At 39.6% G+C, this 27,161-nt stretch overlaps 2 protein-coding genes across 5 annotated transcripts in view; one reads left to right on the forward strand and one right to left on the reverse strand.

The window, feature by feature from the left end:
• Positions 1-8,917, reverse strand: part of CYLD (CYLD lysine 63 deubiquitinase) — a 29,890-nt gene extending 20,973 nt beyond the window's left edge. For 2 of the 3 annotated variants that reach the window (XM_075510639.1, XM_075510638.1), the window contains exons 1-5: positions 8,906-8,917; positions 3,856-4,516; positions 2,501-2,803; positions 1,500-1,605; positions 327-425 (exon numbers count right to left, since the gene is read on the reverse strand). In XM_075510639.1, coding sequence (XP_075366754.1) covers positions 327-425; positions 1,500-1,605; positions 2,501-2,803; positions 3,856-4,362 — 1,015 coding nt within the window. In that variant the 5' untranslated portion in view covers positions 4,363-4,516; positions 8,906-8,917. The remainder of the gene's footprint in view (positions 1-326; positions 426-1,499; positions 1,606-2,500; positions 2,804-3,855; positions 4,517-8,905) is intronic. The other variant, XM_075510640.1, reaches the window with a different exon arrangement.
• A 464-nt stretch (positions 8,918-9,381) lies between these two features.
• On the forward strand, positions 9,382-26,570 carry SNX20 (sorting nexin 20). Of its 2 annotated transcripts, XM_075510643.1 has the most exons (5): positions 9,382-10,160; positions 15,088-15,211; positions 17,181-17,355; positions 18,990-19,141; positions 21,716-26,570. In XM_075510643.1, exons 3-5 carry the CDS (start codon positions 17,187-17,189, stop codon positions 22,382-22,384), a joined length of 990 nt encoding a protein of 329 aa, XP_075366758.1. In that variant the 5' UTR covers positions 9,382-10,160; positions 15,088-15,211; positions 17,181-17,186; the 3' UTR covers positions 22,385-26,570. The 2 variants fall into 2 exon arrangements, with proteins under 2 accessions (XP_075366758.1, XP_075366756.1); XM_075510641.1 differs by lacking the exon at positions 9,382-10,160 and having other exon boundaries at positions 15,036-15,211.
• The last annotated feature ends 591 nt before the right edge of the window (positions 26,571-27,161 follow it).

Here is a 27,161-nt window from a genome sequence, read left to right on the forward strand (position 1 = left end):
AACCCAAACACACACCACATTTTCAGAAGAACAGAATGCAGCCCTGAACTGGTTATACTAGACCAACTAGGTAACGTGCTCTTGAATTTTTGCTAAACCTCAAACTGTTTTTCATGAAAGCGAAGGTATTTTGAGCAGTCTTAACTGAAACTGTCTACCATCTTTACTATGATTAAATAAATTCATACTAATACTCCAGAGAAATTTAACTTGATATGTAACTAAAGTAATAAATGAAGTGATAGAAAATGCAAGGCAACATGTTTTCCCAAGCAACAGAAGTCTGTAATCTTACATAGGTAAAGAAAATCACTTCCCATACGTACCTGTAGCCTTTGGCTTACTATGATTGAACAAGCTTTTGTCACCACCACCTCTTGAGGTATAGGCAAGCTTGGGAGGTCTCCTGTCCTGTGACACAGTCTCTAAGACATGGTATATGAAGAGAATATTAGCTTTCCTTTTCTGTACTTTTACTATATCACAGAGAAGTTCAACTGAAAACATAACTGAACCAAGGTCTGGCATCGTAAGTTTTAAAACTGAGTGGAGCAAAACCTTGTTTGGCACATAACCAACATTTTATGTGTATAGGATTTGCTTCTATCACATCAGCAATTACTTTACTCTGAAGTCTACCATTATTTCTTGAACATACCAAATAGATTGACTTCACATTCTTCAATGTACATGCATGCTTCCATTACGGGAAACAGATGCATGAAATTCTAAACTTTGTTTTCTACCAAACACATCTACAGCAAATGCTCTTTTCCCAAAAATTGAGAAGTCCCCATGAATTCTCCAGAGAAGAGAGGAGAATTCGTGCAAAAACATGCATCTCAACTGAACCAACAAGTAGTAGGTGAATATAAGAAAAGTTAGTCGAATTGAAGAGAGGGCAACGGTTACAAACTACAGGCTGCACACTCATTAGTACGTGTCTTCAGATGGAGCACAAACAAAAGTTTTACATGAAACTTTTTTCTTTTTTGAGAAAAGGAATCAGGGGACGGTAGTGGTTACAAATTAACACTATTCAGTGAATTACTGTGGATAATGAATTTTTCCACAGTCTTGCTATAAATTTTCAAGGATTTACTCACAGAACACATAAATAATACTATCAATACATTTCAAGCACAGGAAGAACAGCTTTCTGAACCAAGCTATTTAAACTCCTGGCATAAATTGAACAACATTCAATAAAAAGATTCCCACTACAGACACTCACATATTCATGAATACTATACAACTGTATAGTATTGTAAATCCTATACAATTTGACATGAATTTTACTCAATATTAAACCTTTTCTACTTTGCAGTGAGACTGCAACCAAAAGGAGTAGGAAAGTGAAGAGAAGTGTAACACAGAAGGTTGAAATAATTGAAGTGAATTTAGGATATTAATTCCGTGGTATTGTTTTAATCACATTAACTATGCCTAGGTTGAGATGTTATCAACGTCTGCCTTCTGGTTAAGAAAGCAGAGCATACCTGGAATAACATCATTGATATGCAAAAGAAGTGTACTTTCAACACTTGCAAAACTGCACAGCTGTATTCCATTATATCTTCCATCCCAGTTTCCGATAGGATTATCCTAAAAATAGAAAAACATGTTACATGTATCCCAAGAGAAGATTTAAATCGTACAGAATACGCACATACGTCTTTAGGAACGTAAAAAGTAGGAAAATGAAAGGTTTGACAACATCTACTTTTTCCTGTAACAAATTCTGTATTTAGAACAGTCAAACACTACAGCCTTTGAAGACAAACGCAAACTTAAAAATTGTTCTTTTGAGAGATATATCCTATTTTAACAAGCATTCCTCTACAAAAATCCATTATTTATAAACAAGTTAGAACAATTCCAGTGCATTGTTAGACAACAGCTACTGCAGTCAAGAAAATGGAAGCACCTGATTTACAAAAACAAAACCAAAACACCCTTTAACTACCAAAAATTTGAAAGCTGTTCATTTTAAAAAATTCAAGTTGCTAGAAATAATTTTTAATGACAAGCTTCACATTTTCTTGAAAGATCAACTTTTGTACTTAAAAGTCAGTATTTCTAAGGTAAAACAAAGTCAAACAAACCAAAGTTACATGAAAAAAGCTTTTAAAAATAGCTAACAAAGAAAGAGGCATCCAGCCTACTTTTTTAAAAGGCAGAACAAAGCCAGTCTCACAAGACAAACAAACAACTCTATCACTTCAAGACTGACATCTAACACTGCAAGTAGCTCAGTGGAGGCTCCTCAAGAGTAATCAGAATATTTCTCCTGAACTGTTTAGCATCAAATAGGATACCATTTACCTGATGCCAAAAAACAATTACCACCAAAGGGCATCTTTGAACACAAGCATTTATTTCCCATTTTAGGTCAGCCTCCGCTGAAGTAGCTTGTGCATAATGTTTCTTCTTCTATATTGCATGTAATTTACTAGCTAACACACATGCAAAAGTTATTAAAGTCAGATTATTTTCTTACCATGTCCACTCCAACAACGTATCCTAAACTTTCGTTTCCTGGTAAGACATCACAGAATATAACTGTCCCATACTCTATACTCTCTCCTATCTTCAGAGAAACCCTGGAGTTGATCTCCAGAGGAGGAAGTTCTACCTGCATTGCATCAACTGGGGCTGCATAGTCACTTTCCAGTTCATTGTCATCATCTTCCACCAGCTCCAGTTTGTCCAAAGCCACAAAAACCCCACAATCCTCATCACATCTGAAAAGCTGCTTGCCTTGGTACTGTCCATCAGTAAAGCCCTGACCACGACCTTCTTCCTAAGTGTTGGAGGAGGAAGAGGAGGGGGAAAAAAAGAAAAGAAAAAAAAAAAAGTGTATTTTGTGCAAAAGCAGACTACTACAAAAGCAGTAACACAATCCTGACAATCCTGTGTTTTGGAGAAACTGCACTAAGAATTTGCCTGAACTATCATTATATTGGGAGAATTCTATTGCCAGAATGTGGCAAATATACACACTATCTTAGGGGAATAAACAGTAAGATGTCATTAGATTAGAGCAGCTGCAGGCAGAAGCCTTTTTACACAGAGAAGCATGTTTTCTTCAGGTGCAAACCTTGCTTCCAGCACCAAATTTTTGCCATATCAAGACAAGATTACTTCATACTAAACATAATGCTAAGCATTCAAAAATTCCACTTAGATGCCAAATAGAGAAAGCTGATTTTCAGAAGCACTTGGGCTCGATATTCCCTGAGGTTCTTAGTGGGAACTGCAAAGAATTTGGGAAAAGTTTAAAGAGGAATTTGAAAAATATACTTCTAATGCAAGAGTGGCACTCTCCTGAATCTAATCCTTCAAAAGCTTATGGTTGACATTAATTTTGCAGAAATATCTCACTAGGAGCACACAACAGCAACATTCTCTATCTTAACTAGTTGCCATTTGACTTTTAGGGTTCTACAAAACCAGCAGCCCTAAAATCCAAGCCTGCATTTACGGATTGTATCCTGCCACATGCAGGGAAAAACAAAGTACTCAACAGAAATCTGAGAGTCAGATATTTGCCATGACGGGGATGTAAGTAATTAAATTTTTCTAGGCTGGAAGAGTCAGCGTACCTTCAAGTCTTTTTGCCAGCCCATGCACCTCATCAAGCTTCACTTAACAAGTAGTATCCAAGGCTGATGTGATATGGTGTGTTCACAGGTATTTAATAACAATACTTATGAAAAGACTGAAGGTTACAGAATTTTTAGGGGTAATGATGCTTCTAGAAAAAAAAATTTATGATGACTGCCTCTTTAAAGAAAACGTTTTTACCTCATCTTATAAAATATTTATGATGCTCCCCCTTAGCAAGAAACTTACCAGCAACTCTACTCCAAAGTATATCCCCGTTAGGGACCTTTCTTGCAATAAGGGTCCTCTGAAGCGAACAACTCCAGGAAATTTATCATCTCCTGATCTCAGCTGTACTCTAACAGGCGAGCCAACATCTATTTGGATGCCTTTAGTTAACCTGCTTTTGCTTTTAAACAGACTGTATCTTTCCTCACAGTTAGTAATGGCCAAAAGCAACTCAGCTAGTTTTTCATTTATTTCTATAACATCCTTCTCATCCACAAACAGGATTGCATGAGGTTGTTCCAGAATCTTTAATCCAATCTGCAGCTTCTTGCCTTTACAAGGAATATTTCTGGAATGTCCCACAGAAGAACGGTCTTGAAAAAACTGCCCAATGCTACCTTTGGGCACTTTCAAGAGCTTTTGAGTCTGCTTGTCTATGACACTGCATTCTTGGAGAAGCAAGTAAAAGATCCGCTCTTCCCAATAGGATGAACTTGCTTTTTCTTGACTCCATAAGCCCGAATTCATTGTGAATAAAACTTTAAAAGCTGCACAGAAGTCCTCAAGAAAAATAAGCTGTTGAATTATGTGCACTGATCTTGACAAATTCTACTGGAGGGTCCAACCTTCGTGAAAGAATGCAATATTCATTTTGCAAAGAACCAAATCCAGAGCAGAAAGCCTAGAATTAAAAAAAAAAAATTTAAAAAAGGCAAAATGAAATTGGGGAACTACAGATAGTCTTAAGTAAAACAACAGAAAATCATTTAAATCTGTGACCAGCCCCACTCCTCCTACAGAGTAAAATAGTTCAGCAAAATCTGAGACCATGAACATAGTCTTGAAACAGTCATAGTACTGTTGATCACGGACATACCCATTTCTACTTGTTATTGTTGTGTATTTCCTTTCCTTCCCTAGTTCCTTGAAGCAAGACCCTATGGAAAAAGTGTAATGAAATGCAGAAAACACACATAAGTGAAAGGAAAAAGAAATCTTAATTTCAGATGAACAAGAATAAATATCTTGCTCAAGTTTACAAACAATATTTGATGGAATCTTTCCACCATGAAGATCTTCTCCCGTGCTTAGTGACAACTTATCTCTGACAAAGCGTACTGCATCTGTCATCCCGCATAACATTTTTCATTTAGTGAAGCAGAAAATTGTGTCAATGTAATAGAGCAACAGAAAATGGAAACTTTAGTAATTTATAATAGCCATTTCTTTAAATAATAGAAACGGACAGTTCCAGTAAGCAATAAACAATGTATGAAAAACAAATTGTGCCAGCATTGCAACATGCAATTCTGAAGAAAAACCTGGAAGCTTTTCTTTTTATCATTTTAGGAAGATCATTCACTTCGACAAAGTAGGAAATATATCACTTTCAGTTATTAAAATACCTGGAAGAAAACACCTTAGTTAAACTTCATCCTAAGAATTATAGTTCACAATCAATAAACTAAACAGGAACAATTTGAAAATACTTCATTGCTCGTGGTAGCAGATACAAAAGTAAAACACATACACACGCACATATGTCTACAGTTTAGATGATACTGGATACATGAAGAAAGATCTGCAGTACCTGAACAGGATTTGTTCTTCTTCTAAAGATGACAGAAAAGGGTAGCATACAAGTTAAGAATATACTGTCATGTAAATTTTCTTGTTATTAATCTGTGATGCCACAGTTTGCACTCAGTTAAAGGAAAATCTCAATGATTATTTGTGGATTTAACTTCAGTAAATAAAAAGCAAATACTCTTTGTCTTTGTGCCTCCTCTTGCTACCCTATTCCTCCAGATCTTTTCTCTGATGGCATTCAAATACCACAAAAATCTATTGCTATTTCTCCTATTCAGTCTGATCCCAGCTTCAGAAGCTATCAGAAAGCAATGGAATCCAGTAGTACTGTAATTATTTTCATCATCTGTTTTTAAACAAAAAGAGTATTTCACAAAACTCTTTCCCTCAAAGAAAAGTAATAACAACCACAGAGGACCTGAAATTTATGCAAAGTAGCATCTTTCAGTTACTAGGAATTCACACATTCCTGCGCTGACTTGCTGAGCCTCCTAGTGAGGCTCTTGTACCATACAGCCATTCAAACTGAATACAGCATGCTTCTCGTCTTCACAGATGTTACACGTGGGTGTCAATGTCATCATCACACTTTGACACCGCTGCTGCAGCAGCTCACAGGAATTATGTGGTTTAAAGTGTTTCCATCTGCAAAGTAATTAACATCTGAGGGACAGAATCTGGACAGTTTCAGACCTCACTGAGACAAAGTCTGTTAGACTGTCAAGCTGTTTTCAAGTTATTTTTCTTCATTTTCATGTGATACAGATAAATGGGCTTTAATGTTTGGTGATGATTAACAAAAAAGTCCAATATCAGTATCAGATTGAAATAATTATGTTTTATACAGGAACTGATGAAGAATGCAACAGGATCTTTTTTTTCCTCCCCCCAAAGGAAACATGATTAAATGACCATTAGTTTTTATAAGTCCACTCAGATATTAAAATAGAGTTCCATCCAAGTTCTGTCTAGTTCCCTCCCCTTACTTTTTCCAGACACTGGGAAAAAAATAGATACTATCTTGCTCGTCATAGTTCCATTTTACGTTCTCAGCTTTCAAAGGCTGATGCACTTACTTAATTTTCCTTTTTGTGAGCCATTGCACAAAGTTAATCAACCCCAATACACTGCAAACAAGTATCTCTGATGTTACAGGGATCATGACCTTTCCTATTTCACTTTTAGAAATAATTCATTTTAGTAAGTATGTATAGAAACAATATATTATCAGAGAAGTCTGTTCAAGAGCTTAAAAAAAAGTAACTTTTAATTTTTATTAAAAATATTATTTCTCATATCTACTTTTATAATAAGTATACCCTGCTTGCAGGTCCATTGCTGCAATATTACACAATCTTCACATGTTTAGCAGTAAAGATTTCAGTGTGAAAACATGTTAACAGCTGCATGTAGATTATACAATGATAACTTTATATGGTGCATGGTCAGTCTTTCAAAGTTCTAGTCAACCACAGCGATGTTATTAAGCCACTGAATACAGTACCAAAAGGTTTTCCATTATGAAAAAGTTTATTATCACTATATAAAATGCCTTCCTTTAAAAACTTATCTACCACCACTGTCCCCTGCCAAAGAAAATATACAGCTCTAAAAACCAAATCCCCTTCTTTTAGAATAATAAAAATGATAATTTTGTATTTTAACAGCACAGAAAAGCTTGCTAAAAAGGATGTTAAGTTCTAGCAATATATTAGAAATATAGGTACATAAACCACTGATTTTAAGATATTTTTTTTTACAGCCATTTTCTATGGAATTGATTATTCTGCGAGTAAAGTATACTTGCTGAGCAAAAAGCACACACATAGCGGACTAAGACCAGAATAAACTATTAGCCCTCAGTATGAATTAACTTGGGAACCAAACAAATTATGCTTAGCAACGAGTCATCATTACACTGCACAACATACCAGCAACTATAAAACTTTGTGTGTACCAGAGAGTACTTGACCACCATGGATGTTTAAGTGTCAGAGCCTGTTCAACTGTGTACTTCTACTCCACCTACTACCTGAATTATTTTCATGCTCAAAGGATTTTGGGAAGCAACAGGCAAAACACAGTTATGACTGCAACACTACAGACTTCGGAAAAAAACCAACTTTATAAAAATGTCAGAGGTAGGCCATAATAAGCCACCTAAATTCAAAGCTTCCCTAACTTCCTTTTTCTCCTGTCTTGAGTCACTGTTGTCGCTAGAGACATCTCATCACAAAAAGGTTGCTCTGAAATATGAGAACTTTGTTTCTACCCTGCAGTAGCCTTAGATGAACTATACAGAGATGTTTGAATCAGCTATCAGGTTTCAGCATGAACACACAAGTCTGTAGCTCTGATTCAGATTATAAAATGCAGAGAGTAAAATAAATTGTACAGTTTCTTACAGAACTTTCACTTTAAATACCAAATTTTAAACAGCTGAGATGCAAATTTATGTTCTTCCACAGTCCAAAAATAATTTTCAAAGGAAGGTTAAAACTAGGAGCAAGTAAATTTAGTTGCAGCTCAATATACACAGAATTACACGACTGCAATACAAGCCATGAGTGGAAAAAATAGAAATTGTTCTTCAAAATAGCTGCTGAAATATTGTCTGATACAAATAAGTTCATACTGGTAACATGATTTCTAAAAGAAAACGCAGCTGAAAAACTCCACTAAATTTAGTTAGGTGTCATAAATTTGATACAAATATTCTGCTTTACAGGAAGAACAAAAATCATTATCAACTATGAGAATACTCTGACATTACTAGATTTGGCAAGTAAACACCAATACACCATCATCACTGTTCTGCAGACAACCCTTCTGTCAACATGATATGCAAGTCCTCTCAATAAAATGAAATGTTCAGATTTTAAAATGAAAACCAAATCATATTTAGCTTTGTTCAGTAACCGAGTGTTTAATGGCAAGAGTGACGATGGATCTGTTTATCACCTAGCAAGGTAAGATGCGACATATAATGTACTTGCAAGTCACAAGGCTCGATGCAAGGCTAAGTTTTTGAGAATAATTAATCCCCCCCCCATTTTGAGAATTTTCTCTACCTCTCTGGGCGGTTATGAGCAGGACAGGGAAGGAAAGCCCCGAAACACTTTTTAAGTCAGAGCAAGGGGCTGCCCAGGGCTTAACGCGGAACCATCGGAAACGCACCGCAGGGCCCAAGCTCGGCGCCCCCGCACAGCCCCGACGGGAGCTACCGCCACCCCCGAGCCAGCCCGGCCCGGCCCTGCCGCTGGGCCTCGCCCCGCCGCCGGGCGGCCACCACGGCCAGGCCCCACCGCCTGGCCCACAGCGATCGCCGCGCCTCCAGCACGGGGCCACCGGCCATGGAAGCGGCCGAGGAGAGTGCCCTGGGGCGGTGGGGCCGGCCCGCGCCGCCGCCTCACCCCTACCTGACGGCGACGAGCAACGTCCCGCGGCAGCGCCCGGCCCCCGCGACCCCTCCCTCGCTCACCTCTTCATCCCCACCCCCGGGCCCCGGGCCTCGGCGCCTCGCCGCCCGCGGGACTTTCCCAGCGCCGGTTCACAGCCCCGCAGCGGCCGGCGCAGCGACCCGGCCCGCTCCCCTCTCCCTCATCGTCGTCGCAGCAGCCCAACGCTTCGGCCGGCGAAACGCTCCCTGCTGCCCTGGCGAGCCCGCCCTCTTGTCCTCCGGCCTCCCTCACAGCCAATCACAGAGCGCCGGTGCCACCGCTTCGTAGCGCTATTGGCGAAGAGCGCCGCCAGGTGACGAGGCGATTCGGGGGTTTCCACTCCATCAAGATTGTATGAGCGGCAGAGGAGGGGGCGGGGAGGTCAGAAAGGAGCGGTTGGCGGAACGCTCCCCCTTGAGGGCGGTGATTGGCCGCCCAGAGCCCGAAGGCGGGACGTCGAGGCTACGGCGGGGCTGATTTGGTGGCGCGTGCGCGCGCTCCCATGGCGGCGAGGCAGGGCTGGCGGGCCCCGGGCGGCGGTCAGGGGCTGTGCAGAGCGGCCGCTGCGCCTCGGGGCCGGGCGACCAGTCCGGCCCCTCAGGGCGCGCTCCTGCCGGGAGGCTGCGCTGCCCGACAGCCGGGCCAGTGCTCGCCAGCACTCTCTGGAAAGGCCGCACGCGTGCGTCCAGCTCCGTGGCCTGAGCGGGCGTCGCTCGCCCCGGCGGGCGGCGGTCCCGCCGGTTGGCTCGCGGCGCAGCGGCGCCTCGGGCCTGCGTGGCGGGGAAGCGCCCGGGGAGGGGTTCTCGGTAGCGGTTTAGGATTCACGGCGGGTGAGCCGCGGCCGACGGCTCGGGGCTGGCGGATCGGGAGACGTTCCGCGGGGCTCGGCAGGCGGCGGGTGCCGGCGGCCGCGGGTGCCGTGTGGCGCTGCCTTCCGCCCGCGAGCCGGCAGCCCTGCAAGTGCGACAGGCGGAGTCGGGAAAAATGGGACTTCTCGGGAGCCTACAGCAGCCTAGTGTGCAGTCAGAAACCTCTGCGAGTTAAAAACGAGTAACTGCTCGCAGCTGGCCTCTCGTCTTCCCTCGACAAGATGGCAAGAGTGATCTCTGCAGCGCTGTTGCCCAACACGCTGCTTCCCCGGTAGGCAGCGTTTTCAACTGCTTGGTAAACGCGGGGATGATTCCAAGTATCCCTCATGAAGCACGCGGCTGTAGAGTTACCTAGAGGCTGCTCATGAATGCCAAACTCGATCTGGCTTCAATATCCAGTTTTGAAATACTTTTACTCGCAAGAAATGTAAGTAAATATAAGTAAAAGTGGGTATTTGCTTTAATAAAATCCAAATGTAGCTCCTCTTTAACCGACCTACTTTTGAATGTGACTGTCACCTGAATGCTGTTGTATTTTATCCACTACACATCAGTGTGTTCTATATATAGTGAGCTCTTCTTAAATAATGAATGAGAGAATGAACTCTGGAATAGAAGAGTTGCTCAACAGGATGGTTATGTTTAAAGGCTCTATTCGTGCATTCAGCATTTCCAGAAGACAACATGTATTTTTAGAGATTTTTTTAATCACGTAGTAGTCTAAACTGGTGCTTTAAATTTCATTTTAAAAACACTTCTGAAATTTTGTACTGCTAGAAATGGACTTCCTACAAAGAAGCATCCTTGAAAACAATAGCATATGATCATGTACCTAAGGTGGTTACAATAATGATGACATACAAACACTTCCCTATTTTCTTAGCATCTTTACATTCCTTTAATACGTGTTTTTATGTAATGTAGGTAGTAACGTGCAGTTCAATGTTAGCTAAAGTAAAGGCTGATCCAGTTAATCCTGTGCCCTGTAGATCTCCAGAATCTAGAGAGACAGCGGGTAAGCAGATCCAGTGCAGCGCGGGCCGAGCCCACTTCTGAGCTCTGAAGCAATGCGGGTCACTACCACGGCTTGTGGTAGGCAGCCAGGAGGGCACGACACGGGGAGGGACGCAGCCCGAGTGGCAGAAGCCAGCAGGAGTTCATTGGAAACTCCTAAGGAGACGATGAGATTCCATCTATGGAATGAATGCTCACACTAACCATTTTATTTAGTCACTTAAGAGCAAAATTGCATTTAAAGTCGATTTTTAAAGAATAAATAGTAGTGAAAAGATACTAAGATTCACGCATTCCATTTCTTCATTTTGCAGAGGGGCACACGGTAAACCCAAGTTATGCTCTGCTCATCCTCAAGGTGGCTGTCTATACACAGCAGCTGCATTTTCCTCCCTTTGTACAGCTGCCTATATGCTACTACAAAATGCATTAGCATGCCTGCTATAAATCCTGTTATCCCAAATTTCATTGTGTTTACATTTTGGGTATAAATAAATTACACGTGGAACGTGAGTCTAAGTATTAGCCTAAGTACACCACCATTATATCTGAGAAGAAAAGGGGACAGACACATTATAACAATAAAATATGAAAATACTAGATAGGAATGACTACATGTGGTATACCTAATAACTCAAAACCAAAGATTTAAAAATATTTCTTTAGTCCATGTAATTATGTACTTAACCCTATATGATTTCAGCAGGAAAAATGACCAACATAGACCATTTAGAAAGTCTGTCGCTCTACAGACAGAATAGTGCTTGTGAAGTTGAACCCGAGTTAATATCCTATTGACCCACTGGGCTTGCATTACAGCTGTGTGTCACTGACAGCCCACAGATGAAAGGCAGGCCAAGACTTGTTTACTCTAAAGCTCCTTCATACTCCTTTAGAAGTATAAAGGAGTTGTAAAATGGTAACAGGGCTTTGGCAGTGTAAAATGGGCCAGTTATGTTTCTTTCATGTTGAAAACCCTGTCGGTAACACCAGCACAAGATATTTGCCATCAAACGGCAAATTATTTCTTTAAGCCACACTCTTGTTGAGAGAGACATGTTTGGTAATAATGAAGTATCGTAAACAAATTCCACTTTCAAATGACACAACACTATACAATTAAACATTATATAAATAGCATAGAACAGAATTTTGTGCTGTGCCAGTATAGGAGTATGGTATTCATTTATCACAGCATCACCCCGAAAGTGCAGAATGCAGGACAGCTGAATTTTTCTGCTACTTCAAACATGGAAATTTATGTATTTATCCAGCTGCATTAGAAAAAGAGAGGAAAGGTTCTTGTAGAAGCATCAAAGACAACATTACAGCACTTTCTAAATATTTAGTTATGTGATGAAAGGGCACTTTAGTAAATACGTTAGGTATTTCTGCCACCTCTTGTTTTTTCTCATCTACAGTTCTAATGAATGATTTGATAAAATAAATAAGGTTTAGTTACATAGTTTGGGGCCTGAGAGGGAAAAGCTGCACAGACTCTATGAGGTTGCATGAAGCTGTATTTCTTAGGACAGAATCTGAAGAGTATTTTGTAATAGGGATATTACAGACACATTCTTTAACAAGAATAAGACCTTGCTGTGCCTATAGCAAAATGACAATAAAATCTGGCAGTAAACTGCAGTTGGTACATAACATTAGTTTATCTCACAATTTTTCAAGCTGGTACCAGCTTTGTATTCTATGGTTAAATATTGTGTCTGTATGGGTTTATGTAATCTATCTGATTGGGAAAGTGTGAACTGCCCAAATTGGGGTAGAAATCAAGGCAGGATGTTTTACACTATTGAAGCAGTCCCTTCTGGTTCTTTAACTATCAAAAGCACAAACACAGTCTTTCAATACAGGCACCCTTAACATGGCATCACAAGGCTAGCTCATCTGGTGGCTGGTTACCAAGTTTTAGACATAAACTTTCAGGTTAGTCTTCCTAAAATGAGTCCTTTCATCTTAAATCGGTATGGAGGACCTAACTCCTATGACAACCACTTTTAAACGCTGCAGCGTTACAATTTTAACCTTGCCTTGCTCCTATGTTATTGCAGAGCACTCTTTTTCCATATCCCTTGGTAGATGCATTTTAACACTGTGCTCTTTATGTATGCCAGACAAAGTCAGTGCTTTCACAGAATACAAACTGAGTGAGCCAGTGCATGAGGATCCCTTTTCCATCACTATGACAGAACATGCTTTTCCATTAAAATTTACCACAGTTTTATGAATAGTCAGATAAATTGATGGTGTAAGTACACTTGCCCATCTCTCAGAATGGTATGCTGCCATTGTGAAAATTCGCCTTTTTCACTGCTTAACCCTTTACACAGTATTTGACTGTTGGAAGTGGAACTGAGAATATCAAAAGAAAGATACTAGCTATGCATTCTGCTAGCAAACATCAGTGTATACTGTAGACTTTTTTTGAATGTGCTAATCAAGTAGACTAAATGTCTATGTAAAGTAAAATGCTGCCAGACTAACTACACTGGGTCCCAGTGAAGGGCCAGGGGCTGTCTGGACCAAACCCGAGCTCATGGGAGAAGGATGAGAAGGAGCAGCCTGCTAAACCCACTGTGGATGTCACGGTTCCTGGGCACGAGGAACCCATTCAGGAGCCAGCTGTGACTGTAACAGCTGGCTCTACTGAGGCAGGCAGAATTCTTGCAGAAGACCCTTGATTTGTAGATTATTTCATATTAGTCAGCCATGCTCATAATAACAGATTCAACTTTTTTTTTTAATCATCCAGGTTAATTTGACTAGGACATCCTGATTCTGAAATAATTGAAAGTAGAGGTCATACTTAATATACTGAAAAATATACTTTCCTCTTTTCTTTTAGCTTTATCAAGAGCAGGACAATAGCACTAAGCATCACAAAATAATACATTGCTTTTTGGCAACACATAAATTAATAGATTCAGAATTCAAAGCTTAGATACATCTGTGAACTGTCAGCATGAGTGAAATGCACTGAAATCCCCCTTGGTTTTTGCTCACAATTGTAACCAAACCCATAAATCTAACTTTAAAGGAATGAGACTTGAGCCAGAAACCCATGTCTTGTCTACACTTAAAAGGGTTGGCTGGTATAGCTACACCTTAGAGCTGTATTGGCAAGCACGGATTTCTTTTCTGGTATAACTTAAATAACTTTCCGCATGGAACATGCTAAACTGGCTAAAGGACTCTGCCAATATAACGGCATCTACACTAAGGCTTTTGCCAGTATGGCTGTAGCTGCATGGGGGTGATTTTTCATCATTCTGACAGCTATTTTGGCAAAAGTTCTACATTTAGACTGAGTCCAAGTTAAAGTTGGCATTGTTTTACATTGCAAATAAAGCAGAAGAGAAGCATTGCCAGTTTATGGCCCTTGTTTTACATTATTTTAAATTGTTTTTTCTAAAGGAATGTGTGGGGCAGGATCTATGTGGTCCTTTGGATGTTTGTGTCCCACATTTGTGCTGCATTAAAATCACTTGGGTTTTCAGTGAGTGAGCTTTGGCAATGGGGAAACTCCCATTACTAAAAAAAGATAGCGTCCATATTATTTACCCCAGAAATAGCTATCCTGAAGCTTTAAAGCAAATTTCCAAAGTGAACTGCAAAAGAAAGCATCTGGGCCAAAGGACATGTGGATTAATGTGTCATTCTTCTTCACTTTGTCCTCAGTTCAACAAAGAATTTAAGCGCAGGATTAATTTTAGGCACACACATAAGCCCATTTCAAGTTTAGTAGTCATGTCAGATATGATAATGCTCCTTTTTGAACTTTAATTAAGCAGATATTTGAAATTAATCATATGTTTAAGCACTGTGCGGAATCGGGATTTCTGTCAGAAGTGCAAGTTTACATAGAGTGAGGCTATTTATTGTGGTAGCATCTGCGTTTTCTTTTCTGAACTGGATGCTAAGTCTGTATTTTAAAGATGTCCAAGGGGCATATTTTTCCACATAAGTACATTTACATATTTGGCTCTTTTTTCCTAAGCTCGCTTTTGCTAAGTGTGTTTTTTTGGTTTCAGAAATCCATGCAGGAAGTTTTCGTTGATTTTGTAATTGTATTCACTGTTGAACTCTTTCCTGTGCCAGACTTTGTGTTTGCACGTGTAATCCTGACACTGGGGTTTGCAAACCTGCCCTTGCTGCTGGAGCTGCACTGCAGACAACAGGCCGTGCCTCACCCGCAGATAGCACACGGGCTGTTCGAGACAGATAGGAAATTTCATGCGTAATCAGTCAGCACTGAACCGGTGAGCCAATTGGACGAGGAAGTCTGATTTAATCAAGGCTTCTTCCTTCCTTTTTGTGAAACACAGAATGTGCCTCTTAGAAGAAAACACAGACATATTTTTCTGCGTTTTGAAAATGTGAAGCAGGCTTTTCATGGCTTCATACAGACTACGCATGCAGCACAAGTAAAAGCTCTTCAGCAGTTTCCAGGTGAGTATTCTATGCACTTCGGTTTCTAGTGTTACAACTCAGTGAAGCAGTTGGAGTGGCATTTACTAGTAGCTTAGTTAAAAGAGGTTACAATGATTTTTAGCTGTGAAAATGAAACTGTTTATGTGAAGTACAGATAGTTTTCAAGGCAGAGGACTTGCATATCATAACATTCACTTCTGCATTCTTATGTTTACAAGTAGGTTGTGTTTTTCTGGTAAATCATGTTTTAAAGTTGTATTTTTATATATGTACACATATATACATATTTTATGTATATAAAGTTATACATAAATATAAAGATATATATCTTGACTATAAATACAATTTTGCTTATAAGGTTATACCAACTCACAACCAAGAAAAAAGTTGTAATTTAAATTTGGTCGGCCATTTTCAGATTCCTCATTTAATCTAGTAAATTTGAGATTATGTTTACATTGAAAACAACTATTTGCAAGTTTATGCTCTTGGGATGAACTGTCATGATTTTCAAAAGACTGAGCAGCTAGACAATAAGTAGATGGCTAGTCTTCATGTTCAAAAAGCAGATCTTAAGGAGGACTAGAAGAACAGTGAGAACTTTCACCTTCTAGTCCGAAGTCCAAAAGTAAGGGCTTCCATGACACTTTTGTTAAGGAGGATGACAACATGTACGTACTTGCTTATCCAAGCCAGGCAAAGGAACAGTTTCTGTTAGAGGAAAGTGGTTTGCGCTTCCATTATTTCCAGTGGGGAAAGTAATTGCTTTTCTTTTTATAGCCTCGCAGTTTGCCAGAAATCAGTAGGTCTGCTGAAGGAGTTTCCTCACCTCTGTATCCAGCATTGCATAACTGTGTGGTAGACAAGTGGAGGCAAAATAACATGTAGTAACATCCCTGTCCTAAACCCTCTCATTACTTAATAACCACTGCTTGAGCATTATTTTTACATTAGTAGCAGGGAGACTTGTTTTTTTTAAAAGTAGGTTTTTATGTTATTTGATTTTCACCCACTGGCTGAATTGTGAGCAATACTTCTCTCATGCTGACTAACAGAACACGGCACCCTGACAAAGTTGATAGGATGCTCTTAGAACTTTTTCAACTGCTAGTATAACACAATGATGTAACAGGTAGGTTTTTTTTAAAAAAAAAACATCCTGGCGAAATATTTATGTGGCAGAATGGTCAATCTGATCTATGGAGTAGGAGTATATTGTGTTAGGCATTTTATCAGTATGTGGTAAAATAGTAGTCCTAGCAGAACGGACATACGGATCTACTACAAGGACAGTATACAGATTAAAAGGACAAGTAAAGGCAGAATGCTTCTGTATAATAATTAGAAAACTCAATTCTCCTTCCACCTAGCCATTGTCAGATTCAGTTGTTTTGTTCTCACGGTACAGAGACAAGTCTCTGGAGAGAACTTGAAACCGTGAAATATGACAAAAGTATTATACCATTTTAGATATCGCCCTATTTTGCCCTACAGGTTGTGATTAAGAACAAACAGCAAGTTTTAGAGTCTTCGGAACAGTAAATTCTAGCATTATAAGAGAGCCAGTCTGCTAGTTACACTAATTATCTCCAAGATTTTAGTTCATCTGAATTCATACTTGCAAGCTTGAGGGCAAAATACAAGGAGAAAAAATCTGCCCCCACTGAAGTTGATGACAGAATTCTCATAGATAAGAATGGAGTTTCCCACTTAATCTTATTCGACATAACTTCTTATGGTTTTCATGTTTGATTTTAATCTGCCAAAAAGATATCCAAACACTTTCAGCGGTAATGGTAATAGGAATGGTTCTCCACTGGTAGCTATGTAGATATTTCCATTTATTACTTTAGTTTTTATGAAACTACAGTTGCCCTCACATAAGTTCATAGACAATGAGTAAGTCAATAAAAAAGATGACCAGACTGGATCCTCTAAAGGTATGCTACTAAGAAATGTCATCTTTTTTGTAATCTTTCACTGATAGCTTGCAATGGACCAACAAGATTCACACTGCACAGCAGAAAGGGAGCTGCTGGAAGCTGTAAGCAGGATTACTACATTTTCTACCACAAGTCCAACTGATGAAGAACAAAATCAACCCAAAGCTGAAATTTCATGTCAAGTGAGAAAAGAAAACCCACAGAAAGATGACCTGCAAGGTTGATGCTGTCCTTTTGTTTTATTTTTCATATAGCTATTGATGCCATTAATCTTTTATATAAAAAACTTTGCTTTATTTATTGCAGCAGTTGTCCAGATTTACACTGCTATACTCCACTGAAGATAAGCCTCGATTAAACTCATAGGAATAATGTAGCAATAGCGAAACAGATGCACATCCTGGTGTGTATATACACACACAGAGTTTTCCTTTTAAATGCCTTGCACCTAAAATGTGTTCCAGATTTAATTTACACACCAGGGACCACAACAGTGATCATCAGATGGCCTGTCTCGGGAGTAAACTTTCTGTACATCCCAAAAATCTGAACTTCTTGGCACTATCAGCAAGGACACCAAGATTGACGCTAATCTCAAGCAGTAGTCTCTCACATGCCTTATGAGGAGGCAGCATTGAACTTTTACTATGCCTAAGATTGCTGTCATCTGTTATTAAATAAAATGCTATATATAATCCAAAATATATATAATTTCATCAAGATTTTCAGCCTGCATAGAGGTCATAAACACCACCTCTCTTAGGAAATACATGCTTTGTAGAGATTGAGCCAAACCCCAAAGGTCTTGATAATTGAAACTGTATGGCCAAATGATTAAGAACATGTAAAAGCAGGGCCACTGAAATAGTACTATGGTGCCTTTACAATTCTATTTCTGCATCAAGCTGTTATCTTCCCATTCCTTTGTGGTCATTCACCTCCGTTGTCAGAATGTTAGAAACATTGCAGACTGACTTCAGCTGACTGTATTGACAGAGACATTATTGATAGGAAATTGGGACTGGAGTGCCCACTGAAATACAAGTATTCTGTTTCTTTTATCCACTTTGCTAGCCTATATGCCACCTGATGAAAACTGTTGTCAGTAGATTTCAAAGGCAGAGAAAATCACCCTTTTGAAAAACTGCATCAGATTCCCCTGTAAGCAAACTCTTCAACCAGCTGTCCTACATTTGTATATATGTGTGTATGTGACTGTGGAGGGAGAGAGAGAGGGAGGTGTATAAAAATATTTGTAGCTGAACTGTGGCATCAGTTCAGCTACAAAAGAAAAAAAGGATGTGAGGATTCCCCCTCCGGCTGAGCTGGTTATCCAAGTTTCTCCTTTAAGGTTAGGTTATTCATGTTTTCTCAGCTTTCACCTGTTACTGCACAAACCCAATATTTGAATAGGGTCAGTATTTGAATATATGTCTGAATTTGCAGCTGCATTTTACTATCTCCTCCTTTTAGCAACAAAGAAGCCTTGAGAAACATCTGATTCAGAAGTCTGAATCACCATTTCTTAGGGCTGCTTCTGGGATGGTGAAGCATACCTCCTGCTCAGACTGTGCCCAAGGTTACAACCTAGACATACAATACTTGTCAGTGTTTTTTCTATAACTTCGTATTCTGCAACCAGTTTGGTGTCTTTCAAAATTTCAGACCACAATAGCTTTCCTCAAAGAATCTGGACCTGTCTTTATTAGCAGTGACATCACTTATTTTATCAGTCTTTAGGTCTTGTTGTTACAGCAACAGAATTCTAGGCTCTCCTTTCACAATAAATGCATAAGAGTTTTCTTTCCAAATGCAAAGGTTCTAATCTGAAATACTAAATACATTGTTTTTAGATTCCAGTGCCTCCCTAAGTCCCAACTCTTCGATGACCACTAAGGAGCTTCAGGAGTATTGGAGGAATGAAAAACGTCAGTGCAGACAAGTCAAACTCCTTTTTGAAATCCCATCAACCAGAATTGTAGAGCACCACTTATCTAAATATGTGGTAAGCTAAGAAATGAGTATGTAAGAAGATAATTAATTTTTATTCACTCTACAGGGGTCTGCACAGCACACAGCATGCCTTGCTACATGAAAGCCTCACTGAGGGCAAAGTTTTGCAAGCCATGATCGTACCAAGTAGAACCTGTTCTCACATGGACATCACTGGTGGAATCTGCCCCTAAAAAAACCCTCTGACAATCAGTTCACAAAATCTGCAGCAGTGGAAAAGCGATATCAAGTAAATTAGTAGCTTGAGTATCCTTAACACCCAGAGGCTTGTCAACATTAAGGAAATTCACACAAATATAAAAATATTGGTATAGTTACACTTCCACTGAGCTAGCCTGCTGTAGCAGCTGCATTGCATTTGTGTATCTTCCACATCAGAGATTTATGTTAGCACAAGTGCAAAATTCTATGATGTTGACAAAGTCTAAGACATCCTCCAGCTAGATCGCTTGGGATCGTTCCCCTTTCCTACCTAGAGCTCCATTAGATAGGATATTTCTGTCATATTTTTAAGGTGAAACATGAGTATGAGGGACAGGAACAACAGAATGGGTTGGATTTTTGTATCTTTATTCACAGTACTGACACATGGTTTTTATTTCTGATTCTACTCCTAGCCTTCAGGAGGACTGATCTAGAGCAAGTCTCTTTCAGTACTCCTGTGAAATTCAGGTAGGGATGTTTTTCTTATTTGCAACAACCTCTGAGACCTGTAGATGAAAAACGCTAAGAATCATACTAGCGTTGCTGATACTGGGTGATGCAGCTTGGTAGAATTTGAAGCAGGTAAATGTTCTGCAGGCTGTCCTAAGATCTTGTTGCGTGCTATACTTAGGTGCTACCATTCTTGCATACACTCAATAGTATCCAGCTTGTTGAATAGTTAAAAATTATTTTAGTATAACTGTATAAGAACAAGAGTATCATTCAGTGTACATACAGGTAGTTAAACTTAGTCATAAGTTACACGCCTAGGCAAAAATATTTACATTACAACAAAATTTAACCAATTTGAATGATAGTCTAATTAAATGGTATTTCTTTCCTTTTTCATGCACACTCCACAAATAAAAAAACAAGTACTTGTAAATTATTCACTTAGCTGCCCTTGAGAAAATGATAGCTTAAAAAATTGCTCTTATGATTGTTTTGGATATGCATCAGGCATATATACACTTTTCAGCAGGGAGCAGGACAAAGTATAAGAAAATATCACAGTGCTTACAAATGAAAAGAGATCAGAGAAGTCAGCTCAAATTTAGAAACCTTTCAAGGAGCACCTGTAAAGAAAATCTTCATCATTTATGGAGATTAAAAGAGAGAATTTCTCTTCAAGGAAAAACAAGGAAGGTAATCAGACAGACACTAGTGCTAGTACTGGTTTGCACCCTTCAACAGCAGCAAAGAAAACAACTGGCATGAGTAGAATTGCTCCAGTTCCTGCATAATTCAATGAGTACAGGGTGAAGTTGAATGTGAACATGGTCATTGTCCAAAAGCCAGCAAGGTCAACAGTCCACGTCCTTAGCTGGTGTATGGTGACACAGTTAAGCTGGCCTCAGTGGAGCTCCACTAGTTTATGCACATTAGGGATTTGGCCCTTCCTCAACATCATTATGCTTGGATCAGGACCAGAAGAGAATCTATTTGTACAACACATAACACAATTTTATTTTGCAGCTATTTTTCTAATATCACATTTATTATAGTCATTTTGAGACTAGTTAAGAGCTGAGGAAGATATACTTTTGAGTACTGTTAATGTGGGACAGTGTTGCTGTTAGCTGTTAGTGAAGGACTTTGGATAGCAAACAGATTTTTGTAGAAATGTCACATTTTTTTGCATTATTTATATGCCAAGTAAGTTTGAATAACAGGACAATGATTTAGAGGGGAAAAAAGGCTTTGGAGTTGCTCCATCTTATTTTTGCACACACCAAATATTACTGCCAAATAGTTCCTCTTCTTTCACAGCATTAATAACACCCCCAAATCCCTAGAAACGTCTGATACAAACAACATTTCTGAGTATTACAACCAATGTAAAATAGATTACATTCAATATTAAGTCTGGGAAATCCATTCAGTTCACTGAAGATGATTGATTGCAGCAGCCATGGCTGTTACAAACAAAGTACAGCTACAGAAATGCTTTGTAAGTGATTTTACGTGCTTCAGTCTGCTGCTAGTTCACCATTCCCAGCACCTTGCAGGGTAGGATCTGTTAGTGTATTGTTTATCTACAACTTATTTACATGCTAAGGCTAAGTCTGGTGACAAAAGTCTAAAACAGCAGAAAGTGGGAATTATTAATTTGATGGCTGCAGATTTCAAAGATCAGGCCTACACTGGGCACGCACCATAATCTCAGGCAGCGACTAATTTATCAGCACCGCTGTAAGCCATAGGAGTATACAAGATAACACACATAAAATTGGTGCAGGAAGGTTTTGGCTGGTGGAATATACAAGCACAAATCTTTTCAAAGCAATAACAGAAAAAATCTGACTGCACTGCAGCTAGAATGATCCTTCTCATGCTTATTTTTCTGTTTTATTGTGTTTAGATGTATAAAATCATCATTTTGCAAACAGGGAGTTTTGACAGCAACAAGTCTGTAATTGAACGGCGTTATTCAGATTTTGAGAAACTGCACAGAAATCTGCTGGAGGAGTTTAGTGAAGAAATGGAAGATGTGACCTTTCCCAAAAAAACTCTAACGGGGAACTTCACAGAAGAAATAATCAATGAGAGAAAATTAGCCTTCAAGGACTACCTGAGACTTCTATATTCTATGAAATATATCCGAAGATCAAAAAAATTTATTGACTTTTTAACAAGGCCGGAGCTTCAGGAAGCATATGGTTGCCTGCGGGGTGGCCAGTACACCAAAGCTTTGGAAATCCTTTTAGAAGTCATTGGTCTGCAGGAAAGGCTGACGAGAGGCAACCCTGTCTCAATTGTCCCTACTCTCTGTGCTATCGTGGTGTGCCACAAGGACCTGGAAAACCCAGCAAGTGCCTTTGAATATGGAGAAAAAGCTCTATCACGCCTTCATATGCATACCAGCCACAGGTATTATATTCCATTATTAGAAACAATGATCACTTTGGCATATGAACTTGGTAAGGATTTTCTGTCTTTGCAAGAAAAACTGGAAGAATGGAAGGCAAAAAAAGATCCCATACGGGTTTTTACCCTGAAAGAACTTGCGGTTCGAGAGTACGTACAATGAACACAAGGATCAATTTCATTAAAGAGCAAAGCTGTCAGGTCCTTTTCCCAAACACAAACTCTTGAAAGGGTAAGAACTGAAATTACCTGTTTGGCTAACATACTTTATATTAATAGAAAAAGGGACATTAACATTTATGTTGGAATATATTTACTCTATGGATAGGAGGAGCACCTAAGCTTATTAAGGTTTCTGGAAAGAAATTTGCAACAAAAAATCATTTATGATTTGCTTATTTTGAACGTAGCCTATTTGTGTAAAAAGTCAGAATAGGAAAATACAATTAATAAAGCATTTAAGAATCTGCAGAATCAGAGGCATTGCTTGCTCATGTGGAAACTACTTCCTTTCAAGAAGAGAAATATCTTCTCAGTCGATGTAATCTAAAGGATGCATCTTCGGACAGTGAATGTAGTTTTTCACTCCTCCAGCTGAAGCCTGGTCAAACAACACGTGCCATTTCTGAGTACAATGGGATTGGTCCTGTTCCCACTGAAGTCAACTGCTGTGGGTGGGAGGACCTGGGGGGAAGGTTTACAATCAACTTTGGTAGGAGAAAAAAATACAAGTGATGATCATTCCATCAGAGATGAGGGAATATGCTTCATTTCCCTTTTGTAGCTGATACAGTTTTATGACTTGCATTGAAGGCACATTCTTGTTTGGGGTGATCTTTAAGTACAGCTCTGACCGGGGTAGAAAATTCATACCACGTGCGCTATATACATAATGGAAAGGAACCACAGAAGGGTGCTGTTGTGGAAAACATCTGGCTAATATAATGCTAGCATTTAATTCTGATTATCAAGCTGTGAGACACATGGTTAACAGACAGTCTGTGTTAAGCATGTGCTTCCCTGTTGCCTTTCAGAGGTTAATGTAAATTGGACGTTGGCTTAGTTTCACAGCCTGGTACACCATGCAAATAACATCTTGGTGGCACTGTTATATTACAGCTAATTCTTTCAGGGGTCCAACCCACATATACAAATACTAAGCTTGTCTTGGCCCTAACGCTCCTGTGAAAGCTTCCTAAGAGCTGAAAAAGTCTCTATTTACCCACTTCTGTAATTTCCCTCAACTCTATTATCTCTCCCATGCACTTATTTTAATAATCTGGTAGATTGATTCTCATAAATATTGTAGTTAACATGTCGTGCTAGCATGGATCATTATTCTCTGCTGAACATAGTCCACTGAGTACTTTCAGGCCTGTACTCCAGGTACAGATACTACATGCACTGCAATGACACTGTCTATAAATTATGAATAACTGTATTAATTTACCTCCCAAACACATAAAAGAATCAGCTAATTGAAAGTGCACTGAACCTGAAAAACATTGCTGTGCATTGTTACAAGAAGGATGGCTTGGAAAAAAATACAGAATAAGAGGAGTGTCTAGGGTGGAAAGTTAGTATTTTAAGTAGCTATTAACAGCTAGGCATTAAACTCATAATATGTGGATTATTTGCTATTTGAGAATTATTATTTTTTCTAGTTATACCAGAAGTAAGAGAATTAAAAGTAATTAAGTGACTCAAGGATTAATCTTCCCACAACATACCATATTGCAGGACAGTTAAAATGGATCAAAGCTAACACCTTCTTAGAGGATCACGTCTGAATCAGTAACAAAGTGCCAAAGAAGAAAGCATGTCTGGGGTCTGCATCACACTCAGGCGACTTGGAGTTAAGGCAGAAAGGAAGCATGGCCATCATGCTGCTCTATCTCCGCAGCAGTTTGTGGTGAAAAAACAAGATAACAGGGAAAAATAATTTCCCCCCTTTTGCTCCCTCCCCTCATTGTGTGCAGCGTTCCAGGCACAACTGCTTTGGATTCTCCTCAGGTTCCTGTGGGACTATATGTGAGTAGCTAATTGTGTCCACAGACCCTCACCCTACAGCTGACTACAAGATTAGAGGGTCCGTGAGTACATGCTGTCTAGCAAGGACAAGTACCAGGAAAGCGGCACATCAAAGAGATCTTACTTACCCTTTACTTGTGGTAATGCTATATAACTTTCCAACTCTGAAGGATTAACTGATCCAAAGCTAACCAATTTTTGTTGGCATGGCAGTGTACATTAGGAATATGAGGAGGTGCTATTTGGCCAAGAGAACAATTTACAGAATTCAAAACAGTGCCAAAAACCCCCACTGTTTTGTTGGTATATGCCAAATTTCTTTTGAGAATGCTTTTCCATATGATGTACTAGCAGAGTTTTGTCAGCAAAATGGTCCTAGAATAGGTCACTTTGTCCCTATCCACCAGAGGGCAGAGATCAGGCTCCTTGTATTATGGGGGAAAATGAACTAAATAAATACAGGAATGGTGTGAAGAACGAACAATGTGTCTGTTGGATAATTCCCCGATGCTGAACTTCTTTAATGGAGAGCCTTTTCAGCGGGGCACCTGTGGCAACCAGTCAGCCACAATGTCTTCAGAGCTACCCAGGAAGACCATAATCATCTGCCTCACTCAAAGGGCTGATTTCAATTTCTGCTGCATTGAGACTTCCAGTCAAGCCACTTCATGTATGAATCCGCAAAGTCTACAGCATATGTCATCAAAGGGTCAAGTATAGTGTTCGTAAAATCAGTTTGTGATTTCATTACTATTAGAATAGAACAAAATTAAAATCTCCCCCAACATTCAACTTCCCCCAATCAAATCATGTATGTATTCCCTTCCTACAAATGCAGAGCCTGTGACCTTCGGATTTATTAATCTCTTCAGAGATGACATTGAAAATCCTTGGAAAGAGAAAGCTAGTGTGGTGATGGCAATGAATGGGGACCCACGGGGCCTGGATTTCCCCTGGAGCTCTGCCACAGACTTGATCTGAACTTTGCACAAGTAACTTAACCTCTGTGCCCATATTTCCTCACCCAATACTTCCCCAGTAAAGTTTCCTCATTCAGGTTTTCATTACTCACTGAACAGAAAAGCTGTGAAACTTGACCAAATAAAGTTAACTCCAAAATTTAACTTAGAAACGTGCATTGGGATGGAGGCAATTTTGATTTATACAAGCCTATTTCATTTCTTGAAGATATCTTGAAATGGAAGAGAACTTAGAGGCAGTAAGTTGCCAAACCTGTGTGCTTATTGTTGATTGCATAGTTTCTTACTAACACAGTCTTATTTTAGAATCAGGCATTACTTCCCTTATACACTAGAGAAGTTACAAAATTATCTATTTATTGCACTGGACTGTAGTGAGACCATGCTGGCTCATCAGCTCCACAGGCAATCGGCCGGTTCTGATTTCCTAGCTGTGTACTCCGGGAGACCTGCCAACCTCTTGGTTGGACCTGCCAAAAGAATTCTGCTTTCATTTACTCACATTTCAAAAGTCAGCTTCTGCATACTCTTTTTCACTTGATTTTTACAGCAAAGCAAGTATTCAGCAGTTACATGTTACTGAACTAAAAGGTAATGGCATTCCTGCTCCCATACTGACCCTACTATCTTCCACTTGGAATGACAGCCTGCAAGGACCGAGTTCCCTCTGCCTGTACATGCAACTTTATCTTCCACAGTTAAAAACATGTAGCCAGGTAGGGCAGATTTCCTGCAGGGAGTTAGAGAAAATTAATCTCTTTCCCCATTAACATTGCCCAGTGCAGGGATACAGTAGTGGCTGCAGAGCCCCCTATTCATGAATTAAATCTGACCTGGCTTTTTCATGAGATGTATACAAATTAAATGGGTGCTCTCCACCTGCCACCGCATCTGGTTTTTCTTCTGAATAATGTTTTAAGAATGGCTCAAAAAGGAAATAGCTAACATTTTCAACCACACCTATCTGTCTTGTTTATCTATTGCCTTTCCTTAACTCTTGGTAAGAAGTCATTGGAGAAACGACAACTAAAATCCTTGTGCACTCTCCATGGGGTTTGCATGCTGTCCCCAGAGTGCGCATCCCACCTCTCCAGGTGCCAGGCCAGCAAAAGTGAATAGCACTGCATCAGTGAAGCTATTTTGGAAGAAGAAAACTCTGGCACTACCACATATGCAGGAACAGAACATAAATTAAGCAAGCAGGTGGTTCCTGCTTCCAGACAGACATTTTACTTCCACTCTTCACTGCTGTACAATATTTGAGTGACAAAAGCCTGTTTTATAAATAAATCCATTTCATCCATTTCCTGTCTCCCAAAACAATGTGTGCTTTTTACAAACATTTCTTTGGTTTAATAAAATAAATGGAAATGAGCAGTTGCTGGCATTTGTCCTGTTTGCATTATTAACATTCATCAGCCATTCTCCATACCTGGAAGGCAGCTGGAGTCAACAGACAGAACGTCTGGAGACCTGAGCTCTGCTCTTGGCAACGTCACAAGCCCACTGAGTGACCTTGATCAAGTCTAATCAAATCTCAGATTTCTTTTGAATACCAATATTGTTTTGCCCTCTTCTATAAAGCTATGCTTTACTTATATTTTATCAGTACATTCCAATGTATCATTTGCCCCATTTTAACAGCTGAGGGAATTGTGGTACAAATAAGAGAAGTGATTTTTCCCAGAGTCTAATACAGTGGTCTGGAGACCACACTGTCTGGAGAAATACTTAAGCACAACTGGCATCATAGCTTTGCAAAAGAGAGACATGTCACAGTTGCATGTTCTTAAGTAAATCTTGCACAGACAACCGCAACACAGCTTAATTTTTGCTTGATATCATACACCTGAGACAGTTGCATGTGATGTCTATGGAAGAGAAAACAGTTGAGTAAGTCTGGCTAATTAATATATTTGAAGAACTAAT

Source organism: Mycteria americana, chromosome 8, assembly GCF_035582795.1.
Source record: "Mycteria americana isolate JAX WOST 10 ecotype Jacksonville Zoo and Gardens chromosome 8, USCA_MyAme_1.0, whole genome shotgun sequence".
Classification (NCBI taxonomy): Eukaryota; Metazoa; Chordata; class Aves; order Ciconiiformes; family Ciconiidae; genus Mycteria; species Mycteria americana.

Bases quoted from the DNA above. Each gene is read 5' to 3' on its own strand.
- SNX20 (XM_075510643.1), top strand. From the start codon at position 17,187: ATGGACCAACAAGATTCACACTGCACAGCAGAAAGGGAGCTGCTGGAA. The intron at 17,356-18,989 runs GTTGATGCTGTC...CATTGTTTTTAG, and splicing joins ACAGAAAGATGACCTGCAAG to ATTCCAGTGCCTCCCTAAGT. The intron at 19,142-21,715 runs GTAAGCTAAGAA...TATTGTGTTTAG, and splicing joins ACCACTTATCTAAATATGTG to ATGTATAAAATCATCATTTT.